This window comes from Rattus norvegicus, chromosome 8 (assembly GCF_036323735.1).
Source record: "Rattus norvegicus strain BN/NHsdMcwi chromosome 8, GRCr8, whole genome shotgun sequence".
Classification (NCBI taxonomy): Eukaryota; Metazoa; Chordata; class Mammalia; order Rodentia; family Muridae; genus Rattus; species Rattus norvegicus.
In genome coordinates this window covers 112,711,451-112,737,564 of record NC_086026.1, presented here as the reverse complement: position 1 = coordinate 112,737,564, position 26,114 = coordinate 112,711,451, and the positions used below count along the sequence as shown (strand labels likewise).

The window sequence follows — 26,114 nt, the reverse complement described above, 5'->3', positions numbered from 1 at the left end:
GCCCACTGTGTTCAACCATGTCTTATCTTAAGGGCATACATTTATTTGTAAGGACTACTTCAAAGTAAGGTCCCCACACCTGGGGACGCTGTGGATCATGACTTCAACCGATGATGGACTGGGTCCCTAACACCCGAATCAACACAGTGGCAGCCAAGGAACCTGTGCTTCACACTTGCAGAGTTCCCTGACTGGGACCCCAGGACCCCTTCTCATCCTTGGCTCTCTCAGCACTTTCCCCAAGCAGGCTCTGTCTCTGGGAGAACTTGGCTTCGTTCATGAATTGCCCCAGCATGGCCATATCCCTAACTCTGAATCCGTTTCTTCATGTCTATAATGGCATCAGTCCCTGTCTGGCCTCCTTTAGCTTGAGGGCTTGAGTGTAAAGAGGCCTGGATGGCAGTGAGCCTTGCGTACAATCTTGTGGGTTATCACTGCTAAACATGTTTGCTTCCACCTTGTGTTTTCAGATCCACAGGGACATGGGCAGCTGGAGGTGCCTGGGCCAGGCATGGTACCCAACCCTGTGTGAGCCACAGTGGGATTGAAAGCCTTTTGTTTCCCTGACGAGCCCTCTGCTCCGTCATCCGTGTGAAATGTGTTTGGAAAGGATTCTCCCTCAGTCCCTTTCAGGCCACTCACTCTGTGGTGGTGGGGAGAGGTCAGCCCAGCTCCCTGCTCAGCCTGCTCACCTGAACTTTCCTTCCGCAGAGGTCATGCCAAGAAAGGCTGACAGGGACCAGTATGAGCTGCTCTGCCCAGACAACACCCGCAGGCCAGTGGATGAGTATGAACAGTGCTACCTGGCCCGGGTCCCTTCTCATGTTGTGGTGGCTCGCAGTGTGGATGGCAAGGAGGACTCGATCCAAGAGCTTCTCAGAGTGGCCCAGGTACCCCCTTATGTTATCCTTTCCTGAGCCTGCAGCTCCCTGCTTCAGTGTGTGTGGGTTTCCTCCATCTGACCTCACTACCACTAGACATCTATGTGCATTCAGGGTTCGATGGGTAATGCCTTCACCAACAATCTACCTGCTGTGTGTTTATTACACAGTATCACCCACCCTTGCCAAAGCTTCTCAGAAGCACTTCCTGCCTCATTTTCCATTCTCTTTTCCACTCTAAGGAGCCCCACCTTCTTCAACGAAACGCTTCCCTTGTGATCCCTACCCTGGCCTGTGAATCCCCTGACAGAAGAACACAAACACGATCTCTGTGTGGGTGGAGATCCCTCCCAGCCAGCCTCTGTACCCCATCCCATCTATGCCAACACTGTGTTCAGACTCAGACCTTGAATCACCCAGGCACAAGGAGAGCATGCACACATTATCACCAAGAGGAATTGCACAACCTCGCGTGTGTCTAAAAGAGGGGTGAAGGATTATTAGAAAAATCAGCAGGTGGCATTTTGCGCAGAGCCACAGCAAGAGTGAAATACAGTCATTTGCTCTTGTTACTATGTTGTTGTTCTGCTTTGAGTTTTCTGGACACAGGTCTCATGTAGCCAGAATGGCTTTGAACTTGCTATGTAGTCAAAGGTGCACTTGAACTCCTTATCCTCCTTTCCTAGACTCCTAAGTGCTGGGATTACAGACATGTGTTGCCATACTGAGAAAACGCAGTTCTTTGAAAGAGCACTTGGGCAGGTATCACTCCAAGCTGAAATCAGGAACAACTATGGGCCAGGAAACGGAGACACAGGCAAAGGGCTTTCAGGGTATTTTGGAAGCCTGAAAGGAAAAGAGACTGTTTAGTAACTGCTCCTTAGCAACAAGCCGGAGGTAAAGAGAAGGTCCAGGACACCTACCCTGCATCCCTGGTGGCAACTTCAGGGCAAAGTCTAGCATTGCCACCAGGGCAGTCAGTCAGGAAGGAGGAAGCCATCACTCTGCCCATGGGAATACATAGCAAGAGCCCTCCCAGAGATGGGCAGCTGCCTAGCACATGACCAACTCAGACCCCCTTTCTGCAGGTCAGAGGCGGGTGGGACAGCTCATTGCCGTTTCCTTGTGTCTACATGTCACAGACTAGATGAGATTTGGGTAAAGCTGTCCTTGGAGAAACTTGTTAGAAGCCCCAGAACTGTCTTTGTGTGTGGGCAATCTCCCTTTATCTGTGTGTAAGGAGTTATTAAAAAAGCTTCAGTGGCTTTGTAGAAAGTCCCAGGCCCTACAAATAGATAAGTATATAGATGGATAGCTAGCCAGTGAGATGAATAGATAAATAATAGATAGGTAACCGATTCTCCTGGATGCAGTGAGCTGTGTTCTAGTAAACGCACCACTGTGCTTAAACCACTGAAGTCAGCAATCTGTACACTCAAATGTATGATAAAGATTAATGTATAAATTAAGTACAATAAGGGATTATCAAAATAAGAAAATACAACCATACACTACAATTAAAGTTACTTAAAGCACACTGTTTCTTTCTAGAACTTTCTGTTTAGTATTTTCAGAATGCTGTTAACTGCTGGTAACTAAAATTGCAGGAAGAAACTGTGGACAATTATTATTATTATTATTATTGTTGTTGTTGTTGTTGTTATTAATCTATTTTATTTCAAGCCTCACATCTGGGCACACCTGTAGGTGTATTTGTTTTATCTACTTTATTTGGGTTCTTTACCTCTACCTCCCTTCCAACCCTTATTCCTTCAGCCTGACCTAGGTAGGAGAGAAAGAAGGTTAGAGAGGAGAGGAGGCATAGGTCTGCATGGGGAGACTCCTTCTCCTTGGGGAGAAGGCTAATCTTCATAGTCAGGATATCTTCAACGTCTCGTCTCTTTGCTCTTTGCTTATGACCACGTGATTAACCAACAGCAACTGGGAGCAGCAGGGGAGAGCAGCAGCTGCCAGTCTCTCTTCTTCTGTTCCTGCTTCTCTTCCTGCTCCTCCTCCTCCCCGTCCTCCCCTTCCCCTCCCCGTCCTCTACCCATTCTCGTCCTCATCGTCCTTGGTGTCTTCATCGTTCTCCTCCTCCTTTTCTTCTCCCGAGGCCCTCCTGGCCCCTCTTGGGATGCTGGCATTCATTCTCTTTCCAGAGTCCTCAGAATTAAACTATCTGCCACTGGCAGAATTACGTCCCTGCCAGAGCACGCATGAGCCAAGTAGTCCGCTGTTACGTGTACAATCCGAGGCAGCCCCACGTCCCACATCTGGGGTTAAAACCAAAAGAAACCCCATGTTTACATAACATAGCGGAGTTCTTTTTAAGAAACCAAATGTCTCACTACAGACAGGGACGGCCGCATGGTTCCCGACGCCCCTCCCTTACCTAGTTTGTCTTCACTCTCGCCTCCGTGTCGACGATGTTCCTCCACCCCTGTTCCTACCTCTGCACAGGAACACTTTGGAAAAGACAAGTCATCAACCTTTCAGCTCTTTGGCTCCCCTCACGGGAAAGACCTGCTGTTTACTGATGCTGCTTGTGGACTTCTAAGGGTCCCTCCAAAGATGGACATTGGTCTATACCTGGGATATGAGCTTCTTTCTGCCATTCGGAATCTGAAGAGAGGTATGTCAGTCTCGGGAGAGACCCGCCAAGCTTCGGCCACCCGGTGTGGCAGAGGCCTTGGATTGAGATTTTGCAGGCGGCTGGAGTTTCACCTGACCTTAGTGGCCAGCCAAGCCCACGAGAGCTACTCAACACACTGTCAATGAGCAGATGTTCCGCTAAGCCGGGAGAAAGAGCTATGCTACTTAAGGACAAGAACATTATATTGGTGGAAGTGGTGCTGGGGCTTGAACTCAGAGCCTTATAGCTGTTATGCAGGGGCTCGATTACTGAGGTATTCTGGTCCCAGCATAAGGGATTTGAGAACCTTCCTATTATAGACAATTTAAAGCAACAGTGGTTTCAGGTTCTTGTGTTAGCTGAGCCTACTCACTCAGTGGTGGGGTCTGCACGACAGAGAGGACAATTCCATCCTATATTGACCAGGGAACACACCCATAATCACACTCAGAAGCGGAGCTAGAACGGGCATTGTGGAGCTCTGAGTGCAGCACCCTGCTTCCACTGGCCTCTGCCGCCCCTCTCTTCTCTGTTCCCACCCTCCATTTAGTCAAACAATAGCCCCTGAACATCTACAATAGAGCAGTTCCAGAGTTAGATGTGAGCTAACACACCAGGTAAGCAGCGGCAGTGAGACCGTCAGAGCTGAGCACGTGACTCAAGAGCACATGGGCTGTTCCCGGGATGGAAGTTCTGGAAAGTTCCAGAAGGGCCAGCTTTGGAACCGAGAGTTAAGAAGCTTCCCTGGGGAGATGATATCAGGAGGGAGGGAAGAACTCCACCCTCACTGCTCTTTATGAACACCTTGGTCTCCACTAGGTTCAGAAGACTCCCGGAGGGTGAAGTGGTGTGCAGTAGGCCAACAGGAGAGGGCCAAATGCGACCACTGGAGTGCTGTGAGTGGTGGCGCTTTGGCGTGCGCTACGGAGGAGACCCCTGAGGACTGCATTGCTGCTGTCATGGTAGGAAACCCCGCTTCCTCGTCTGGGCTCCTGATTTTGGGCAAACCCTTTGGCACTAACTCATAAGATTCATATTTTTCTGGGTCTGCAGTTTACTAAATCTGTCCGTGGTAAATATTACAACTTCAGAACTCTTGACTATTGCCTGGCATAGAGAAATCTGTTAATAAATGTTAGCTACTTTTATTATTTAATTTGTCTTGGGCACAGCAGCTACCCTTTCGTAGATGATGAAAACTTCAGCTAAAATGGCTGCCTATCTGGGAATGGTAGTGCACAGATATAATGCCAACACCCAGAAGTGGGACACAAGAGGATCAGATTCAGGCTGTCCTTGGCTACATAGTAATGCATGATGATTATATTTGAGTTAGTTAATAATCCCTTTGCTATTTTACATGTGGGATTGGAATTTTCTATCCATGTAGCTGTCAGTTTTTCTGAGCTCATTATTAATATCAATCAATAGCTAATGTTTCTGTAGCTACTCTCTACATGCTATGTAAATTTTCATTAGTTCTCTTGAACCTCAACAGAAGCCCACTGGGTATTTTCAGTCACTGTATGAATATAAAAACTTATACAGCACAGCGTTTAGGGATATGGTTATGGAATAGCCAGGTCCTGCAGGCTGGTTGCCTAGTGGTGCCTGCAGGAATTAGATCATCTACCCCAGAAATTATTTACCTTCTTGCCGTTTTGGTTTGCTGACTTAGCAAATAGTACCTTCTGCATTATCTGACTTTCTGAGACGTAGTGAGTGAATCACTGCCCAGCGTTTAGATGTGTTTGTTCACAGTGTCTCGTTCTTTTTGTTGGTGTTATTTTTGAGAGTCTGTTGTTTGGCAAGTATTGGGCATTAGACTGTGGGCCTCTTCTCATCGAGCTACATCCCCAGCCGCTGCACAATGCTGGGGGAAGAACCTGCCTTGGATACGACTTTCCTGCCACATTAGTGTTCTGATTTCCAGGGCAGTCAAGGAGTCAAAGGTGAAGCATATCTGGGAGCGGGCACTGTTGCAGTCACTTGATACAAAGTCACTGTTGCTGTCACTGGATACAAAGTCTCACTTTAAATCCCTGGCTGGTCACTATGCTGCCCAGGCTATTGAACTTGTGGCAGCAATTCTCCTGCTTCAGCCTCACCAGTGCTGGAATTACAAGTCAGAGCTACATTTCATATAACTATTTTTAATCTCAGAGATCTTATTTGTAACTATAAAATATATTAGTTGCTCTATTTAGAATCTTAATTAAAAAAATCAAGTTAACTGTGAATGAATTTCTTTTTGTTATTTTGTTTTTTTAATTTTTCTTTCTCGGAGGTGAGGACCAAACCCAGGACCTTGTGCTTGCTAGGCAAGCACTCTACCACTGAGCTAAATCCCCAGTGAATTTCTTAATGGTTATCCATTGTTTTGTTAGTTAATTATGTATTGAAAACACGTCTTGCACCATAATTAAGAGTGTGGTGCTGATGGGATTTAGAAGATGGATTTGATTCCACTGGGAGAAAGCATTTTCCATGAAACAGATTAGATATAGTACCCGAGTCTGGCTATGTGCATTCTGAACCTAGTGAAAATGGTCAAAAAGAGTGTGCTCTGGGAATGACCAGAAGGGTCTCCTAGGAGGACGCAGGATGTCCAGAGAGCATGGCTTGAATCGGGCATGTTTCTAGCTGACAGGCCAAAGACGGGTCTTGTTTTCCAAATTCCATATTTCCACCAGCGCTGCTGTCTGGTTAAATAAGGACACACGACAGGACGTTCATAAGACGAAGACTCTGAGGGTCAGTGGGATCAGAGCCGCACAGTTTACGACTGATTTCTTTCTTAACTTCAGAAAGGAGAAGCGGATGCTGTGAACCTGGATGGAGGATTTGCCTACATCGCAGGCCACTGCGGTCTGGTGCCCGGGCTGGGAGAGAACTACTGTGAGTGGAGGGTGGCACCTCCCTGTATTTCTCCCTGGGCTACGGGCACAGAAAGACAAAGAAGTCATGTCTTTTTTGATAAGGTGACGATGACTATTTTTGCAGTGGAGGGGTTTTTGAGGTAGAGTCTTCTACTCCACAGTGAGAACCAGCTAAGCTACAGATGTGGGTGTTAGGCATATTTCCAAAGGTTTTAGGATCAAGCAGCCAAAGTGAGGGGAACAAGTGTCTGACGCTTCAGTATCTTTGGCCCCTGCTGGGACAGTTACAGGGAAAAAGAGTTTAACACCAGACCTCTTGTTTTGGCTACAATGATACAGGAGAGCATGCGGTGGGTAGTGATTGTCAACTAGCCCTTAGGTTAGACTTGCTCAGGGAAGATGTCAGATACAGACAGCTACTTCAAAAGGATCTCTGCCAAGAGGTCAGCACTCTCTCTTCTGCTCCCCTTCTGTGGGCATCTTACTGTATTGTGTATCTGTTCGAGTGTTGAGATTCTGGGGTGGAACCTAATGTTCTAATAGCAAAGGGCACAGGAAGGAAGTTAAATGGGCTGCAGAACCTCCGGCCATTGATAACCAGTGATTGATTGATAAGTGAAAATTTCTCACTTTATTCTATCTCAGCTGAGATTGAGAAGCTCACAGCTTGGGTAAAATAACTTGTGTGAGAGTTTCACGTGGACCTTCAATGTTTCTATTTTTCTTTTTAGTGTCTCCCCATAGCAGCGAGAGGCTGGGGTCTAAGTGTGTGAACGCAGCTTTGGAAGGTGAGTGAGTTAGCTTTTTGAACATTGGGGTTTGTCTTAGTTAGGGTCTTATCGCTGTGAACAGACACCATGACCAATGTGAGTTTTATGAAGGACAACATTTAATTGGGGCTGGCCTACAGGTTCAGAGGTTCAGTCCATTATCATCAAGGCGGGAGCATGGCAGCATCACAGCATCCAGGCAGGCCTGGTACAGGAGGAGCTGAGTTCTACATCTTCACCCAAAGGAAGCCAGGAGCAGACTGAGCATCCTCAGGCAGCTAGGAGGAGGGTTTCCAAGCCCACCCCCACAGTGACACACTTCCTCCAACAAGGCCACACCTCCTAATGGTGCCACTCCTGGGTCAAGCATATGCAAACCACCACAGGGTTCAAAAGCAGAAACTTATCCTTGGGAAGAAGGCAACGAAAGGCTTAAAAACAAACAAAATTGGGGCTGGAGAAATGACTTAGCAGCGAAGTATGATTATGGGTCTCGCAGATGACCCAGGTTTGACACCCAGCACCTACAGTCAGGTGGCTCACAAATGCCTGTGATGCCAGTTTCCTCTTTGCTGTCCTCTTCTGACCTCTGCTGTTCCCTTCATGAATGTGGTACACATACACTCATGCAAGCACACACACACACATTAAAAAATAATAATAAATGAAACCAAACTTATTAGAGTTGAAAAGAGAAGCTTGAGTTCATTGTTGCTATGGAAAACTGCCGGAAGCAGCCATAATAATTGAGGTCCACAGGGCACTTGACAGTTGAAAGGACTCATGTTAACAGTGTCAGACTCCTGTGTGTTCTCCTTAGCAACCTGGTAGAGTGAGTATTATTGCTCCACTGGGATGTGGTTGGGGAAACTGAGGTTCAGGGACTGGGTTCTTCCCGGGGGCACACAGCCAGGGGTGGCTGCAGTTGAGCTTGAGAAGAGTTGAGAGGAGTAGACCCCCAAGTCCTCCCGACAGAGCATGGCGTTTCTGTCATGGGCCGGTCCTGCATGAAGGTCAGCACAGGAGCAGGAGCCATCAGGAAAGGCCTTGAGAGAAGGCAATTCCCAGGGGCTTCTGAGGAAGAGGGAGAAAATGAGAATCACCCTGAGGTAAGCTGGAACTTAATAACAGGGGAATCAACCTGGTCTTTAGAGCGAACACCCTCAGGAGATAAGTTCTCCTGCCCAGCATCTCTCCATGGCTGAAGAAGTTTATTTCTCCTGTCCTCAACGTCATCTGGGATCCATTGGAAATGAAATTTCTAGACTTCTCTCTAGTTCCACCCAGTCAAACACTCTCTGGCAGAGGTCTGTTTCGTTGGATTTAATGACATACAGCCCTAAGGTGAACACCAGATACTTAAGCTCAGCAGAGATCTGAGGAGCTGAGGGTCTGGCCCAGCACAGCACACACAACCTCAGCTGGGCTTTGTCTCTATTGGCCCCCACACAATGCTTCACAAAGTTAAAGTGTCCATCCTTACTTGACTACAGCAGTCTCCCTGTGATAGAACCCTGAAGCTCTCCACTTTCTATATTCATGGCTAAGAAGTCTTCTCTGAACTGTGTCCTCATACTCAAAACCGAGGGCTGACTTTCATCAGCTGTGTATTCCAGTCTGATCATTTATGGTCAGAAACAACATGCCCACTTCAAGAGAAGTTGAAATTCCCAGGAGCTGCAGTCACACGCAAATGTCGGTCACAAGTGTGTTGAGAAGACAGTTCTCCATGGTGAATGTCATGGAGAAGGTTCAGTCTGTGCATGGGTGGAGAGGACTCTGTATTGAACCAAGCTTATCAGCTATGTTCCTTGTTGCTGTGGTAAAAGCATCCTGAGGGAGGAAGGGTTTGTTTTAGCTTATAGCTGTAGGGGATACAATCCCTCAACGGCAGGAGCAGGAGGCCAGTCTTGATGCATCAGCACTCAGAAAGCAGAGAGAAATGAATGCCAGGGCCCAGCTAGCTTTCTTCTTTTATGGAGCCTAGGGAATGGTACCTGCTTTCCCACCTCAAGTAACCCAATCAAGGTCAACCCTCCCTGACATGCCCAGAGGTTTATCTTCAAGGTGATTCTAAGTCATATCAAGTCAACAGTCAACATAAGCCGTCATGCCAAGTCTGTCTCTCATCTTTCTGTCTGTCTGTACTATCTCTTCTGTCTGTCTCTCCTAGGTATTGCTCTGCCTCTGTCTCTCCCATCTCTGTTTCCCTCTTTCTTGTCTGTCTCTGTCTCTCCTTTCTCTTTCTCTCTTACATGCAGTCAAAGATAGATGATAGTATTTAATGAAATAAGTATAAAAACCTTAGACCTGAAGACAATATTAGTATTTTACTACCACCACCACCACCACCACTACTACTACTACTAGTACTAGTAGTAGTAGTAGTAGTAGTAGTAGTAGTAGTAGTAGTAGTAGTAGATAGCATAGCTACTTGTATGACAGGGCCCAATCAGTGGAAATTGCTTTACCACAAGAGACTCTAGCATTACCTCTGCCACTCACACCACTGCTGGGAACCTACAGATTCGTCTACTCTCCCCACTCATAGCGGGATACGTGGAACACATCAGATTCTCCAACGTGGTGAGTCTTAGCCATCATTATACTAAAAGAAATGAAGGCACCCGAAGTCAGCTATTAAGTAACTAGGGAGTCAAGTCTGCACCTGCCGTGCTGAGCACCACCTTTCCCACAGTTGAACACAGAGGGCAGAGTGTGTGTGTAATGGGGGTGTGGTGAGTGACAGCATTTCCTAACTCTGAGGATTTAGAATTCTTTCTCACCTCACCGATTCCACTCTTCAGCGCTGACTTACTACTCATGAGCACGACTCAGTAGTGTATTCCTCAGGTAGGAAAAGCTGAAGCACTAATGACAGTCCCATGCCTGAATCAGGATGAAGGTAGGAAAGTTCACTCCCACCAGGAAGCCATGTGATTACCTTAGAAGTAAGGGCAGCAAGATGAGAAAATGAGGGGTCCTGCAGGAGAAGCAGGGCCCCCCTTGGACCACTCCCACACTCCCATTCTCACATATCCTGAACTACACTAAGATCACACTTGCAGCCAAATGGCTATGCAGTTTCCACACACTAGCCAAAGGAACAGAAAATGGAGAAACCAAGTTCACGTTCTCCACACTGACTTCACTAAACGTTGCCAGGGAAGGCTGTGTGTCAGATCCCGCTTCTGTCGGCTCTCTTTCTCCAAGCAGTAAAGAGCTGGTGTCTCGCCAGGTTATTATGTTGTGGCTGTGGTTAAGAAATCAGATGTTGGCATCACCTGGAACTCTCTGCAAGGCAAGAAGTCCTGCCACACGGCCGTTGGCACTTCTGCAGGATGGAATGTCCCCATGAGTTTAATATACAACCAAACTGGATCTTGCAAATTTGGTAAGTGTGTTCTGAAGGTGAGGCCTTCCTTGGGCTTGTTTCTGAGTTGGGGGAAAATTCAATGCAGTGGATGGCAAGGAATGTTCTAGGTAAGTGTCTTAGACAGGATTTCACTGCTGTGAACAGACGCCATGATCAAGGCAACTCTTATTAAAAGACAACATTTAGGTTGGGGCTGGCTTACAGGTTCAGAGGTTCAGTCCATTATCATCAAGGTAGAAACATGGCAGCATCCAGGCAGGCATGGTGCAGGCAGAGCTGAGAGTTCTACATCTTCACCTGAAGGCTGCTAGCAGATACTGGCTTCCAGGCAGCCAGTGGGAAGGTCTTAAAGCCCACGCCCACAGTGACACACCTACTCCAACAAGGACATACCTACTCCCACCGGGCCACACCTTCTAATAGTGCCACTCCCTGGGACAAGCACATACAAACAATAGGTATTTGGGTCATGGGCTTGACAAAAGGTGAGTTCCATCCCTTCCCAGGTAGCTCCTCCCCTTTCTCCTCCTTTCACCATCTGCTTTGGATGGGAGTACATAGCCCTGAAGGCAGATCTCAGGGAAAGGGCCCATTATGAGCAGCCCAGGAAATAAATGGAGCCTTAGTAGTGTGTAAAGGTGCACACCCGTGTTATTTTCACACATACACTGAACTTATAGCTTTCCGACTTGAAGCCCTTTCACCAAGAAGGCCCTCGAGAGTGCTGCCTCTCCTTTCACAGTTATCCTGTTCCCTTGACTCCCACTCTAGCCACTTCAGCTGTACTCTCAAGGGTACCTAAGACCCTTTGCCCCTCCCACTTAGCACATTCCAGTCTGCCCCAGAACAGTGGATCCTGGCTGGAGAAGAACCCAGGACGACAGAGCAGCCATTGCTCTGGAAAAGCTCCGGCCGATGGCCTCACAACGCTCACAAGTGCAGGCGTTCCTCACACTTCCGTTAATTGACCCTGTGTCCACACACCTCAAACCCACACGTATGGGCCACCTTCCTCAGTAGATGATCCGGTCAGTGGGCACCTTCAGAAGACAACCGAAACCATCAGCATCCTGTTGCTGAACTGATGGACCTCCTGACTTCTGCCTCTCCTCAGCCTCCTACATGCCCAGACCCCTCTCCCTGCCCTTGGGTACCACTCACTACAAAGCCGAAGGCTCTCAGCTATTTTCCTCTTCCTAGACTACCCAACAAGTCCTCTCAACACGTTAATACACCCAATGTCTCCTATCTTTAAGAACCTTAACTCTTACTACCTTCTCCTGTAGCCCTTATCTGCAGTCACTTTCCCTCTCCTACCAGATCTTAAAAGCACTGTGGGAGCCACACACCTTTCTCTCACTTCTTGACTTCCTGCTGTCTGTCTTGCTGTGTCATCTCGTGGGACTCATTCAGATGGAGACACCCACAGGGTCCTCCAGCCGCTCAGCTCCTGCTCTCCTAGCACCGTCCCCTCAGTTTACCTTGAAACACTGATCCCTGGCTTTTGTGAAGATGTCTGGACATGGTTTTTATCCTCCTCCCAAAAGAGCCCATCCTTTCCAACCTGGTTACAAAACAGTGGGGTTTCATGAAGCAGGTCTTTTCCCAGTCTAAGCCTCATCCCTAAACACTGGCATCCAAGTGCAGCTCCATCATTATGGCTGCTCCTACAAAACCCGGTTCTTGGCATGCACTGACTAAATGCTGAATGCTATTGCTATTATTGCATCTAAAGGGCGATAACTGCCAAGCACAGATTGCTCCTTGACACCCCCTGCCCCCCAACACAGACACACACACACACACACACACACACACACACACACAATCTCAAGAAGTTCAGCTTGGCCTCAAACTCACCATGTAGCTGACACTGATCTTGAACTTCTGACCTTCCTGCCTCCCAAGTGCTGGGATTACAGGCATGCACCACCACATGCAGCTCAAACATTTATCTAATGAACTACTTCCTTATCTACTTAAGATCTCGAAGGCATATTAAACTCATCCCGTTTATCCAAGACTGAGTCCTCTCATCCTAAGCTACCCAATGTTCCAGGACTGCCTAACATGGCAGAAGACTCTGGAGTCCCACTTGTCTAGCAACGTCAGTTCTTCCTCCTCCCGCCCATCTCTTCTTACTTCACCCTCCCTCTCCTGGTCCACTGCAGTGGCCTGCCACCTGAGCTGCCCATCAACCCTAGATCCATCCAGCTCTCAGTCAGGTAGACTTCTGCCAAGTGTGGATCGGACTGTGTGTGCCAGTCCACTGGGCCCAGCATGGCCTAAATCCCTTCAGAGACTCCCCTTACTCTAGAGAGAAGCAACAGTAGCTACAGAGTAATATCCCCTGGCATCTGGACCTTGCCCCTACCCTACTCCCTTCTCTTGACGGGTCTATTCAAATGGCCTCCATTAAGCTTTTTATGCTATGTCTGGACCCTGCCCCCACACAGGCCTTCTCAGGTTCCAGTCCCCTGTCTGTAAGCTTCTCTTCTCCCCATTCCTTTGGGGACCGCCTACTCATTCCTCATCTCTTATCTTGAGTCTCAGGTCTATGGAGGGTCCCTCTATCTCCAGCTTCATGAAATCATATTCCTTCTCCCCAGAGCAGCTGGGGCCATGCAGATCCACGAGTGTGGTTTCTTGAGTTCCGAATGGTACCCACAGAGTAGGTGTGAGAGGGAAGGGCCCACGGTCAGTCCTCCATGTAGTTCCCTGGAGCTCAGTGCTAGGCTTGCAGCTACGGCTTTCCTAACTTGAAGTCACAATGACAAGCTTTGTAATGGAAAAACCAAGACAGCAGAGACCAGAAAACATGGGTGTAGGTCAAACAAGCCAGCCCCACCCCCTTTCCACTTGGTTAGAACTAAACTATTTACCCTTCAACACCCTGGTCCTGTGTGAGGCTTGGACTGTGAGCGCTGAGACCGGCTCATCTCCAGTCGGCCCCTTTACGTTGTCTGGAATCTTTTCTTTCATTCCACAGTGTTCTTGTTCCTCTTTTAAAAATGAGTTTTGTATATGTGGAGTATGTATGTGTTCATGTGAGCGTGGATATGTATATGTGCAGGTGCATGTATGCACGCATGTCTGGAGGCTGGAGATAGGTAGATGTTGGGTGTCTTCTTCACTTGATCTCCACATTACCATTATTGTTTGAGTAAGGGTCCCTCTGTGTAGCCATGATGGTTCTGAGATGCAACTGTCTCTACCTCCTAAGTGCTGGAGTTAAAGGCATCTGTCTTACTTTTTGAGACTGGGTCTCTCACTGAACCTGGAGCTCACCACATTTTGACTAGGCTGTCAGGTTAGCGAGCTGCCAGGAACCACCTGCCTCTCCCTTCCTCAGTATTGGAATTACAGATTTATACCACTGCACCCAGCTTCTGCGTAGGCTCAGGTCCTCTTGCTTGCATGGTAGGCACTCTGCTGGCCGAGCCATCTCCCCAGCCCCTTAATAATGTCACGGAATAACAAGCCATGTACTTGTGTTACAGGCAGTCTTGGGGACAAACCCCTGGGGCTTTCCTGTGATCGCAGGAAGAACTGACTCTGGCTTGTCTTTCCACGCAGATGAGTTCTTCAGTGGCGGCTGTGCCCCAGGGGCTAATCCTGACTCTCGTCTCTGTGCTCTGTGTGCTGGTGGTAACGAACCAGCCCACATGTGTGCTGCCAACAACGATGAGGGGTATCATGGCTCCAGCGGAGCTCTCAGGTTAGTGTCTGTGCCTTCCTTTCTCTTGGCATCCCCGCCCCCCATTGACCCCTCATCTCCGCCTTTCATCATTTCAGTGTCTGGGTGTTGATTTAGAAAGATCCGGAATTGGAGACCAGAGTTTCTGTTGATATTCAGCCAGGTTCTCTAAAGAATACTCCCTTGGCCCAGGTGCCTGAGGGCACTTCAGGGACTCCGATTGGGCAAGATTGGTAGAACAGAGTCTATTTTTCCTCTTTCCTTCTGCGTGACTGTAGATAAGCCATGGATTCTGTTAGAGATCAACCGTCAATCACAGGAGAGACCCAGACACTGGCTTCCTACACTTAGCTCATGAGTGTCTTTTACAATAGATCTGTCTAGGTACCTCCTTTCTTTTAAGCAAAAGAAGACATACTTCTAATGCATTGAGTAGCGGATGCTCTTCTGGGTAGCTAGCAGGCAACAAGACACACATGTCCATTCTGAGTCCCAGTAGAAGAATAGGACAGTAAACAGACAAGTAAAGAAAATTCTCATGTGTTAGGGAGCTTTCCATCCTTGTAACAAAACACCTGAGACAATCAACTTGTAAGACGAAAGGGTTCATTTCAGCTCATGGTCTTAGAGGTTCTAGTCCCTATTCCAGTAGAACCAATGCAGCTGGGATCCCACCGTCAGTTTCAAAGACATGTCTCAAGGACCTAAGGATTTCTCACAGGGACCCATCTCCTTCTGGTTTCACCTCAAACACCATCACCTCAGAACCAAGCTCTTTTTTAAATTTAAGTTTACATTTTAATTTTTATGTGTGTACATGTGTCCTTGTGTGTCTCTGTGTGTCTGTTTAAATAGGATCATGTACATACAGGTGCCTGCAGATGCCAGAAGAGGGCATCAGATGCCCTTGGGTTGGAGTTAGGGGTGATTGTCAGTTCGCACATGGGGGTTGGGAAGTGAACTCTGCTTCTCTGAAGAGCAGCAAGTGCTCTTAAACACTGAACCGTCTCTCCAGGCCCCAGAACCAAGCCTTTACTAGTCATGTCCCCTTGGAAGACGTTCAAGATGCTAACACAGCAGGGAGTTATGTGGCAGTGGCCAGGACAGGTGACAGTTTTAGAAAAGGTACATGAGGAAGACCTTTGAGAGCAGAGGGATCAGGAGAGCTGAGAACTAAAGAGAGATCAGCCTGAGAGAATCTAGAGCAAGAGTAATCCAGAAGTGAATCAGCAAGGGTGAGGGCGTGGGTGGCGCAGACCAAGCTGTAGTGAGGTCAGCAATAAAATTTTGTGTTCTGAAGTGTGGAGAAGGAAGGGTCTGGGTTGTGACCTGCTGGCTCTGCATGTGGTGGCCTTGTCGACCCTGTAGACCTGGCTAAACAGGCAGACTGAGTTCTACATACGATAAGCCATGCTGAACATGTTCAGATTGGTGTGTGTGTGTGTGTGTGTGTGTGTGTGTGTGTGTGTGTGTGTGTGTGTGTGTGTACTGGGTGAGTAAAAGCTCTGTGGGTAGCATGTGGCACTCTAGAAAACTCTCTCACCTCCATACACATCAGTTGACTTCATCCTGCCCTCCAAACATTAGTCTCTTATCAATCATGTGTTAGTGACACCAATATCTGCTAAATGTTAAACCTAAGCCAAACTAGCTTACATTCCTTTTATATCACAAGGTATATTGGTATTAGGCTTAGTCCAATGTCAGTACTTTTTCAAACCATTTTTATTTGTTTATTATTTATTTTGTAGGAGTGAGATATGTATGCTCCAGGATATTTATATCTTCTGTCTGTCCATTCGTCTGTCTGTCTGTCTGTCTCTCCCCCCCCCCCATCTATCTATGTTGTAAAGGGGAGGACTTGTGTACAACAGTGCACATGTAGAGGTCAGAAGACAGCTTGAGACAATTGATTCTCTTTCTACCATGTGGCCTCCAGAGATCAAACTCAGATTGTCAAGTTTGGTGGATGAGTGTTTGTTTGTTTGTTTGTTTGTTTGTTTGTTTGTTTGTTTTTATAAAGACAGAATCTTACTATGTAGCCCAGACTGGCCTCAAATTTGTGATTCTTTGGTCTCAGCCTCTCAAATGCTGGGGTTATAGATCTCTCCACAGCTACACATTTTCCCATGGGATAAAGATTGCGCTGTGTCTAGGGAAGCACATTCTCTGTCGTTCAGTACTGAGCAGACACAAGAGTGCAATAAAGCAGGGTTGGGGATTTAGCTCAGTGGTAGAGCGCTTGCCTAGCAAGCGCAAGGCCCTGGGTTCGGTCCCCAGCGCCGAAAAAAAGAAAAAAAAAAGAGTGCGATAAAGCCCCCTCACAGCCATATTTCCATGAGGATTGTAGTATCTCGTGGTGTGATACTACGCCATGTGGATCTCGCGGGTCTAACCAGAGCACCACCCCTTAGATGTCTCTGTTAGTGGGAGAACACAAGCAACCTGACTGGGGAGAGTGGTGAGGATTTAAAACGAGGACCTGAATGGTGCTTTCCACAAGTGAAACTCAATGAGCAGTTCAGTCTTTCCATCACCTCCCTCCTCTAACACCCTGGGGCCCCGAAGACACTACAGCTGCTTGTGTGGCAGTGCTGCATGCCTAGGGGTGTGACTCCCCCTCGGTAGCTCCCTCTCACTCCCTGCTGATTCTCCTTGCTGACCTGGGTCTTGCTGTGCAGGTGTCTGGTTGAGAAGGGGGACGTGGCCTTCATGAAGCACCCCACGGTTCTACAGAACACAGATGGTAGGTAGGCGTCTACACTGTGCTTCCCTTCTGTGAGAACACCCGAGTCTCCCTTACAGAGTGGTTCCCCAAGAGGCAACTAGGGAAGTTTAGTAACTAAGCCGAGCGGACTCCAGTGGCCGGGATCCTAGCACTTTAAATTAATCTAGCATTTTAACATTCTTTCAGTCTGTTCAGACACGATGCTAATTTTCACCCTGGCCTTGAAACTGGCTGACAAAGCACACAGAAACCATGAGCTATGTGAGCATGCCTGACTCCCTGGTTGGCAAGTGTTCTTTTGGCACTCCAAATTAAAGTTCTTGAAAGCTATTCATTTTGGAAAATATCTTGTCTGTTTCTGTGGCTTGACTTTTTTCACTTTCTTTAAAAAAAAGTTTACTTATCTGTATACTCATTTGTATGTGTGTGGTCATATGAATTTATGTGTACCATATGTGTGCAAGACCCAAAACCAAAGGGCATTAGATCCCCTGACACTGAAGTTGCCTGAACTTGGCTAGGAACTAAATTTGGGTCCTTGGAAGAACAATGTATGCTTAATCCCTGAGCCGGATCTTCAGACCCCAGGTGGATAATCTTAACACTTTTTTTTTTGAGTTTTTTAAAATATAAATGTTTTAAAAATGTATTTATTTTATGTATATGAGTGCTCTATTTGCATGTATACCTGGACACCAGAAGAGGGCATCAGGTCATATTACAGATGGTTGTGGGTTACCATGTTGTTGCTGGGAATTAAACTCAGGACCTCTAGAAGATCAGACAGTGTTCGTAACTGCTGAGCCATCTCTCCAGCCCCTTCTTCTGTTTTTTGGGGGGGGATTGTTTTTTGTATTTTGCTTTTTTTTTTTGAGACAGGGCTTCTCTGTGTAGCCCTGCCTGTCTTGAAACTCACCTTGTAGACAAGGCTGGCCTTGAATTCAGAGATCTATCTGCCTCCCAAGTGCTGGGATTAAAAGTGTGTACCATCACTGCCTGATAACAGTCTCAATTTTAACACACTCTAATTTATTGAATTTTCTCTTTTGGTTAACATTCTCAGGACAATCATTTTGAATTTTTAGTCAGTTCTGGAGAATTTAACCAAGAGTCTTGCTAGGCAAATACTCTACAGTGAGCTACAGCCCTGGTATTTTATTTGTTTATTGATTATTGATTGGTTTTGAATTTTATATGTATGAGTGTTTTATCTGCATGTATGTCTGTATGCCACATGCATGCCTATTGCCTGTAGAGGCCAAAAGAGAGCATCACATCCCCTAGGTTGGAGTTGCAGACATTTGTGAGTCACCATGTGGGTGCTGTGACTCAAACCTGGGTCCTCTGGTCCTTAACCTCTGAACCATCTCTCTGAACAATCAGATCTATATTTTAAAATTACATGTATTTATTTAATGTCTGTTTGTTCTGAGGTCAGAGGACAACTTACTGGAGTCAGTTCTCTCCCTCTATCTACTATGTGGGTCCCAAGGACCCAGCTCAGGTCCTCCACCTTGGCAGCAACTGCCTTTGTTTGTTTGTTCATTCTTTGTTTTATAACCCACTGAATTATCTCACTGGCCCAATATCATTCTCTCTCTAGGAAAGAACCCCGAGTCTTGGGCTAAGGGTCTGAAACATGAAGACTTTGAGCTCCTCTGCCTTGATGGTACCAGGAAGCCTGTGACTGAGGCTCAGAACTGCCACCTAGACAGAGTGCCAAACCATGCTGTGTTCTCCAGGAAAGATAAGGTTGACTTTGTCCAAAGAATGCTCTTCAACCAACAGGTATCAGTGCCTATTCCCTGTTACACAGTGCCCAGTTCCCAGAGCTGTACTGATGCCCATGTGCCCATGCACCCAGCTTAGCTCGTGCTCTTTGTTCCTAAGCAGAGGGCCGGGCCTCCTAGTCCTATCTCGTTATATCTGGTGCCCACTTGTTCTGCAGCTCTCTAGGAATCTAAGAGAATAGCCCGAGATTCACAGCCTTGAGAAAACACACAGGATCTCTTGGACCTGGTCAATTTCCAAGAGAATGAATCCCTTCTCTCTCCTTCTAGTGCAATAAGTACAGGAACTGTTGGTTCAACCACTGAGCAGCAAAAGCAAAATGGTGGCCCCTCTAACTGAATTGCGGGTTGGTCAGAATTTGTCTTCTTACCCTGGATAGGCTGGGTACCATGTGTGCTTGCTGAAAGTTAAGGAGTCAAACATCTAGACATGTTATGACCTTATTGGAAGCCAACAGGACCTGATCTTATGGAGTAGCAGATGCCTAGCCCAAATGATCTGAAGAAAAACCTTCAGTCTCCTCTGCCTATTGCAATAGATACCCTGTTCTTAGAGGTTCCCCAAAGAAGAAATCCATGTTTTATCACATATCATCTTCACATCCCTGAAAAAAAATGGTGTCCTGGTGTTCCAGTTTTCTTCTCTTTGCTGTGCTAGGACACTAACCAAAAGAAACTTGGGCTCAGAAAGGGTTTATTTAGCTTACAGGTTTAATCTATCATTGGGGAAAGCCGGACAGGAACTCAAGACAAGAACCTGAAGGCAGGAACTAAAGCATGGACCATGGGGGAACACCAGTTACTGTTTTGCTTGATATTCTCATTGAGCTGCCTTTCTTGTATAATCTCAGCCCACGATGGGCTGGGCCCTCCTATATCAAGTATTAAGAACATACCGATAGACATGCCCACGGGCCAATCTAACAGAGCCTTTAGTTAACTGAGAAGCCCTCTTTCCGGGCATGTAACATTGACAATTAAAATTAATCTTCACACCTAGGAAAACCATTGCAATAAGAGAGTCTTGACTGTAGACATCTGAGGGAGAAAGTCTTATACAAGATAAGCTGCCATGTTGGCTACTGTGGAAATCAACTAAGAAGAGAAGTAGGATGAAGATATGGAACTGGTTGGAGTTCAGAGACTAGAAGAGGAAGCAGCAAGAGAAGACATGGGAGGATGGTCCAGACAGCTGGGAAAGCACGTGGCACTGGCTGGCTAGCTAGTGACATATGGTCAGCTATCTGTTTATGTTTCTTTACATACAGCATTGCACAATGTGATGTTACTGTCTCTATGTACAAACGAGCAAACAGAGGTTGACTGAGTTTGGGGAACGATTTTCCTGAGTTCATATAGCAAGGAAAAGATAAAACCAGGATTCAAACCCACAGACCATGCTTTCGGTTACTATAGCATTTTCTAAACTGTTGCTGTGTCCAGGGATTCCCCAAAGGCTGCAGCTGAGCAGACCAGAAGGCTTTGGTCTTCTAGAAAGAGTAAACACCTCTGTGCTTCCTGGCACCCTCGGTGACTGTCTGTTTGTTCCAATCCAGGAGCTCTTTGGAAGGAATGGATTTGAATATAGGATGTTCCAGATGTTTGAATCCTCACATAAGGACCTGCTTTTCAGTGATGACACAGAATGCTTGTCTAACCTTCAGAACAAAGCAACCTATAAAACATACCTAGGGCCACAGTATCTTACCCTGATGGACAACTTTAGACAGTGCTTGTCCTCAGGTAAGTAGAAATAGCAGGAGGTTCAAAGTCAATATGCTTATGTTAAGAACTTCAAGCACTCAGCTGATACAGACAAGGGCATGGAGAAGTAGAAACTTTCTCTTTGCCTTGAAGAGTTAGAGTTACCATGGAGCCAATTCAATTAGACAATAGTGAAAGACACCATCCAGATAATGCTAAATTGTTTGAGGGAGACAAGAAGTGTGGCAGGACTTGAAAGCACTTGGGAAATGAAGCTCTTCTCATGTGTGTCTCCATTTTTGTTGGGGCTTGGGAAATGACACAAGCTGTATGCTCTAGTTAGGATTTTCCTATGTGAACAGACACCATGACCAAGGAAACTCTTATAAAGGACAGCATTTAATTGGGGCTGGCTTACAGGTTCAGAGGTTCAACCCATTATCATCAGGGTAGAGCATGGCAGTGTCCAGGCAGGCATGGTGCAGGAGGAGTTGAGAGTTCTACATCTTCATCTGAAGGCTGTTAGCAGAAGCCTGGCTTCCAGGCAGCTGGGATGAGGGTCTCAAAGCCCATACTCACAGTGACACATTTCCTCCATCAAGACCACACCTCCTAATAGTGCCATTCACTGGGCCAAGCGTATTCAAACCACCACACTGTATGTATCACCCACGAAGGACTGATTTTTTTTTGATGGTTTTATATAAAATGCACAAGCATTAATAAAAAACAGATACAGTCAGGTTAGCCATGTAGGAATCTTGGGATACCTATTTCAGATGGCATAGATGTCTCAAAAAGAAAGAAATTGGGGAAATAAAATTAAAACAGATTAACCGAACCATTGGGCGTATGCCTTACTTTTTGTAGCATTAGGTTGTGTGTTAGGGATAATGAAAGCAGGAAGGGAGGGCAGTGCAGGATTTAAGGACAGGAAGGAAGGACAGGTACTTAGGATAGGTAGACATGATAGGACAAATCGGGTCAGTGAGGACCTTAACTCATCTCAACTATGGCTTACTTTTAGAAGACAGGAGTGTTTCCAACATTCTTTCAAGAACTTCACTTTTAAGAGCACAGGGAATCAGAGCAGAGAGGAGTGTGGCAAGCACTGGCAGGGCCTGATGTTCTTCCCCTTGTGTTTTGATTTACAGAACTGCTGGATGCCTGTACATTTCACAAACATTAAACCATTCAGCTGGGGGGGTAACCCAAGGACTGGGGACCCAACTGCTTGCCTCCATGTGGACCTGTGCCGACATCTCTATAACTCAGTGTCATAGTGGAAACAAACAAAAAAATGAATAAAAGTATCTTCCCAGAAAGCTTAACTGACTGTTCAGATTTGGAGGTAATAAGACTTTTTGTATTAAAATTGTGACTCTGAGTTTAGTATCTACTAAAAATTATATCTTATAACTGGTGAGATGGGTAAAGGTAGCAACCTAGGTTTGAGCTCCGAGGCCTACACAATGAAAAGAACAGATTCCCACAAGTTGTCCTTTGACCTCCACACGGGCAGAGTGACACGTGAGTGCCACCATGCACACACATATGCAAATAAATAAGTGTAAAAATATACCTTTGGGGAGATGGCCCGTTGGGTTAACACTTAGTTTGAGTTTGGACCCCCAACATTTATGTGAAAACTGATCGTGGCAGCGTGTCTCTGTGACCTAAATGCTGAAAGTAGAGACAGTGGAATCCAGCTGGTCACCTGGCCGGGCTGCAACATTGAACTTCAGGTTCATCAAGAGACCCTCTCTCAAAAAATAAAAGGGAGAGGGATAGAAAAAGATACCTGGTGTCAAACTACAGCCTCCATGTGCTCACACATGCGAGTGTGTATGCAACACACACACGCACGCACGCACACACACACACACAGATACACTTTAAAAATTAAAATAATGTGCTCTTAAAATAATTCTACCAAGTCAGATTGACTTATCTCCTTATAATCTGATTATTTTACACAAGAGACAACTAATTTAATTATAATTTGAGCCAAAAATATCTGTCCGAATACCAGAAATGACTCATATAATAACAAGAAAGGACAAGGAATGGTTTTGTGTATTTTTTAAATAGGGTTTAGGGGTCCGGAAGATGTTCAGTTGGGAAAGTGCTTACTGGATAAGCGTGAGAGCCTGAGTTGCTTCTCCAGCACCCAAGTAAAAGACTAGGTATAGTGATGTACACTTGGAATCCTATGGCTGGGGAAGCAAAGAAGAGAGGATCCCCAGGGCTCACTGGGTGGCCAGGCTAGCTGAATCAGTGACCATCAGGTTTGAGAGACCCTGTCGCAAAAGCAAAAGTGGAGAGCAGCAGAGAATGGCATTCAACATTCGCCTCCAATGTGTGTGTGTGTGTGTGTGTGTGTGTGTGCGTGCACGCAGGCATGTTCGCATGTGTACATACACCCCAATATGTAGAAATACAATTTTGACATTTGAAATTAATGTCAAAGACAATTAAAATCTTAATGTTTCCTGAAAAATATCAAAATTACTGCCAAAGGTGTATCTTACTGTTCATGCAGTCCACTTTCTGAAAGTGCAAGTTCCTTATCAGAAACTTCACGGTTGCTCATTAGAACCAGGATGCCAGCTTGTGACAGTCTCTTAGTAAGTGAGGATTCAGAGCCAAGACATGTTGTTAAAAGTCGACTCACACAGGTGAGTGAAAGAGTGCCTGGGGCACGGTGTACTCTCCTTCCACAAACAACTAAAAATCTGGGGAATGTATAAAACAGCTCTTTGTGAACATTGAACAATAACAGTGAGGGGCCGGCATCCATGGAGGAAGGGAAAAAAGAGGTGAGAAGTGATGACGGGCCTTCTGCCAGTCTGAAGTTTCTAGAAACAGAGATAGAAATCTGAGGTCAATGTGACTGGGATGAAGCATGCCAGAAAGGACAGGACTTTGCCCGGAAACTTTCTAGCATCTTTTTTTTTTTTTTTTTGGTTCTTTTTTTCGGAGCTGGGGACCGAACCCAGGGCCTTGCGCTTCCTAGGTAAGCGCTCTACCACTGAGCTAAATCCCCAGCCCCCTTTCTAGCATCTTAATTCCAGTGTCCTTGATGAATCTGCACCAGTGTAGACTGAGATCAAAACCCACAAGAGAGGAAGAGGGTAACAGAGAGACTTAAACACCAAACAGCTGCCGGGGCTTGCGGTCGTCAATCATGCAAGCTTCTAGCAAGCAGAGGGAAGATCCTTTGCTCAACAGGAAGGCTTTCACTTTGGGGTGTGCCTCGGATGTGGGGTAAATGACCGCAGAGGGAGCAACACAGATGGCTTAGCAGTGAAGAGTATTTGCTGCTCTTGCAGAGGACTGGGTTCAGTTCCCAGATCCCACTTCAGGCAGTTGACAGTGCCTATAATTCAATTTTCAGAGGATCCAACATCCTCTTGCCTGCACACATGTGGGGAACATAAACCCACAGAGCCACAGGCCCATACACATAAATTAAAAACTAAATTTTTTTTTTTTTGGTTCTTTTTTTTGGAGCTGGGGACCGAACCCAGGGCCTTGCGCTTCCTAGGCAAGCGCTCTAACCACTGAGCTAAATCCCCAACCCCAAAAACTAAATATTTTAAATGGCCACCGATAAAGGTTACTCCTTCCAGCCTCCACTGGAGCTGGCACTAGCCTCAAAGGGCCCCAGTGGTCTGAGGACATCTTAACTACCCTCCAACACAAACTCCAATATCATAGGACCAAGGCAATGAAACTTAAGTACTTGCCAGGGCAACTCACATAGTTGGAACTTAAATAAAAACATCTTCAGATTTGCAAAGAAGCATCGAACTGTTACAAATTCAGAAGCCAGGTCTCCCAATAAAAGCACATTTAGAAGACCAGAGATGAAGAAATTAAAGCAATAAACGTTTATTTTTTTAAAGATTTATCTATTTTATGTATAGGAGTACAGTGTAGCTGTCTTCAGACACACCAGAAAAAGGCGTTGGATCCCATCATCACCTTTGCGATGGTTGCGAGCCACCATATGGTTGCTGGGAATTGAACTCAGGACCTCTGGAAGAGCAGTCAGTGCTCTGAACCGCTGAGCCCTCTCTCCAGCCCCCACGATAAACTTTTAAAAAGATTTAATTTAAAAAAAAATTAAAGATTATCCGTCCTGTGTGTGACTGGGTGTGAGTTAGCACATGTGAATGCAGTGCCCACAGAGGCTAGAAGAGCAGCAGGCATCCTGGACTTGAAATGCAGGCAGTGGTGAACTTCAGAAGTGGGTGCGGGGAACAGAAGTTGGGTTCTTTGCAAGAACTGCTCCTGATGAGCCATTGCTCCAACTCCACCTTTTCTTGTTAGAGAAAGCAATGAGGGAATTCATGCCTGGTGCTGGAAATCTAGCCAATTACACAAGGCTAGTGAGGTCCTGGGTCTTAGAGAAGCTACTACAGCCACTTTAACTAGACCAGCACAATTCCTAACTACATTCTAAATAATTCTCCATATACCCACATGTAGCTCCTCCTTCCCAACCAAGAAGCTTTCTTTTGCAGTGGATAGAGACCATTGCAGAAAGCAACAACTGGTCAACCTTGAAAAGAACTGTGAGAAGTCGATCCCTAGTTTATATAGTTACAACACAACCCCAACACCCAAGGCTCGGGGAACATTGAGGAAGAGAGAGCAAAAGACTACAAGAGCCAGAAGACCAGCAGGTATTGTATCTTCGAGACTGTATCTTCCATATGTGTCTTCTATAAATGACAGGCAAGCTGTCTGTACTCGTGAAGTGTCAACATTTATGGCTGGCCAAGCAGGACCAGAGCAAAGACAACGTTAGATGGCACATTAACATTGGTGGTAGAAATCTGGGATTCTGCTCCCAGATAAAGAGCTATAGGGAATCAATGGCTGCTGAGAGAAGAGTCATTTTTCAAGAGAGAGGAATCCCCTAACTGGTTCTCCAGTACCAGTGATCAGCCCTGAAAACATACATATGAGCAATACTAAATGGACTCAGCAGGTGATACTTACATGTTTATTCACTTATATATGTAATAATATTAATAAAAGAGGCCAGGAGAAGAATCTGGGATTGGAGGAGGTTAGAGGGAGGAGGGAGAAGCTACATAAATTAATACAAATGTATAAAATTTAAAAATAAATGTAATGCAAATAAAATATGTTTTTAAAAGAAAGGGGATTTTTGGGAGGCTATATGTCCAGGCCTGGGCACCTACATCAGCTTGGTTCTGGGTACTGGTCTTGTGCTGATCTCCAGACAATTCTAGAAAGAGTTGTTATAAATACATCCAAGGATTTAAAGAAAAAGGTGACTAAATGTGTAAGTTAAGAAAGAACCAGCGGGGGTGGGGGGTGGTGGTTGGGGATTTAGCTCAGTGGTAGAGCGCTTGCCTAGGAAGCGCAAGGCCCTGGGTTCGGTCCCCAGCTCCGAAAAAAAAAAAAAAGAAAGAAAGAAAGAAAAAAAAGAACCAGCGGGGGCTGGAGAAATGGCTCAGCGGTTAAGAGCACCCAACTGCTCTTCCAGAGGTCCTGAGTTCAATTCCCAGCAACCATATGGTGGCTCCAAACCATCTGTAAAGAGATCCATGCCCTCTTCTGGTGTATCTGAAGACAGCTACAGTGTACTTATATATAATAAATGAATAAATCTTAAAAAA

At 46.2% G+C, this 26,114-nt stretch overlaps 1 protein-coding gene across 4 annotated transcripts in view; it reads left to right on the top strand.

The window, feature by feature from the left end:
- The window catches only part of Inhca (inhibitor of carbonic anhydrase), a 38,218-nt gene extending 16,386 nt beyond the window's left edge, over nucleotides 1-21,832 (top strand). For 3 of the 4 annotated variants that reach the window (XM_063265605.1, XM_039081555.2, XM_039081556.2), the window contains 11 exons: nucleotides 712-890; nucleotides 3,342-3,513; nucleotides 4,333-4,475; nucleotides 6,321-6,411; nucleotides 7,124-7,180; nucleotides 10,401-10,556; nucleotides 14,115-14,256; nucleotides 16,917-16,981; nucleotides 18,567-18,751; nucleotides 20,310-20,496; nucleotides 21,612-21,782. In XM_063265605.1, coding sequence (XP_063121675.1) covers nucleotides 712-890; nucleotides 3,342-3,513; nucleotides 4,333-4,475; nucleotides 6,321-6,411; nucleotides 7,124-7,180; nucleotides 10,401-10,556; nucleotides 14,115-14,256; nucleotides 16,917-16,981; nucleotides 18,567-18,751; nucleotides 20,310-20,496; nucleotides 21,612-21,646 — 1,412 coding nt within the window. In that variant the 3' untranslated portion in view covers nucleotides 21,647-21,782. Of the gene's footprint in view, nucleotides 1-711; nucleotides 891-3,341; nucleotides 3,514-4,332; nucleotides 4,476-6,320; nucleotides 6,412-7,123; nucleotides 7,181-10,400; nucleotides 10,557-14,114; nucleotides 14,257-16,916; nucleotides 16,982-18,566; nucleotides 18,752-20,309; nucleotides 20,497-21,611 lie in introns of all 4 variants that reach the window. The other variant, NM_001047891.2, reaches the window with a different exon arrangement.
- Nucleotides 21,833-26,114: the final 4,282 nt, after the last annotated feature.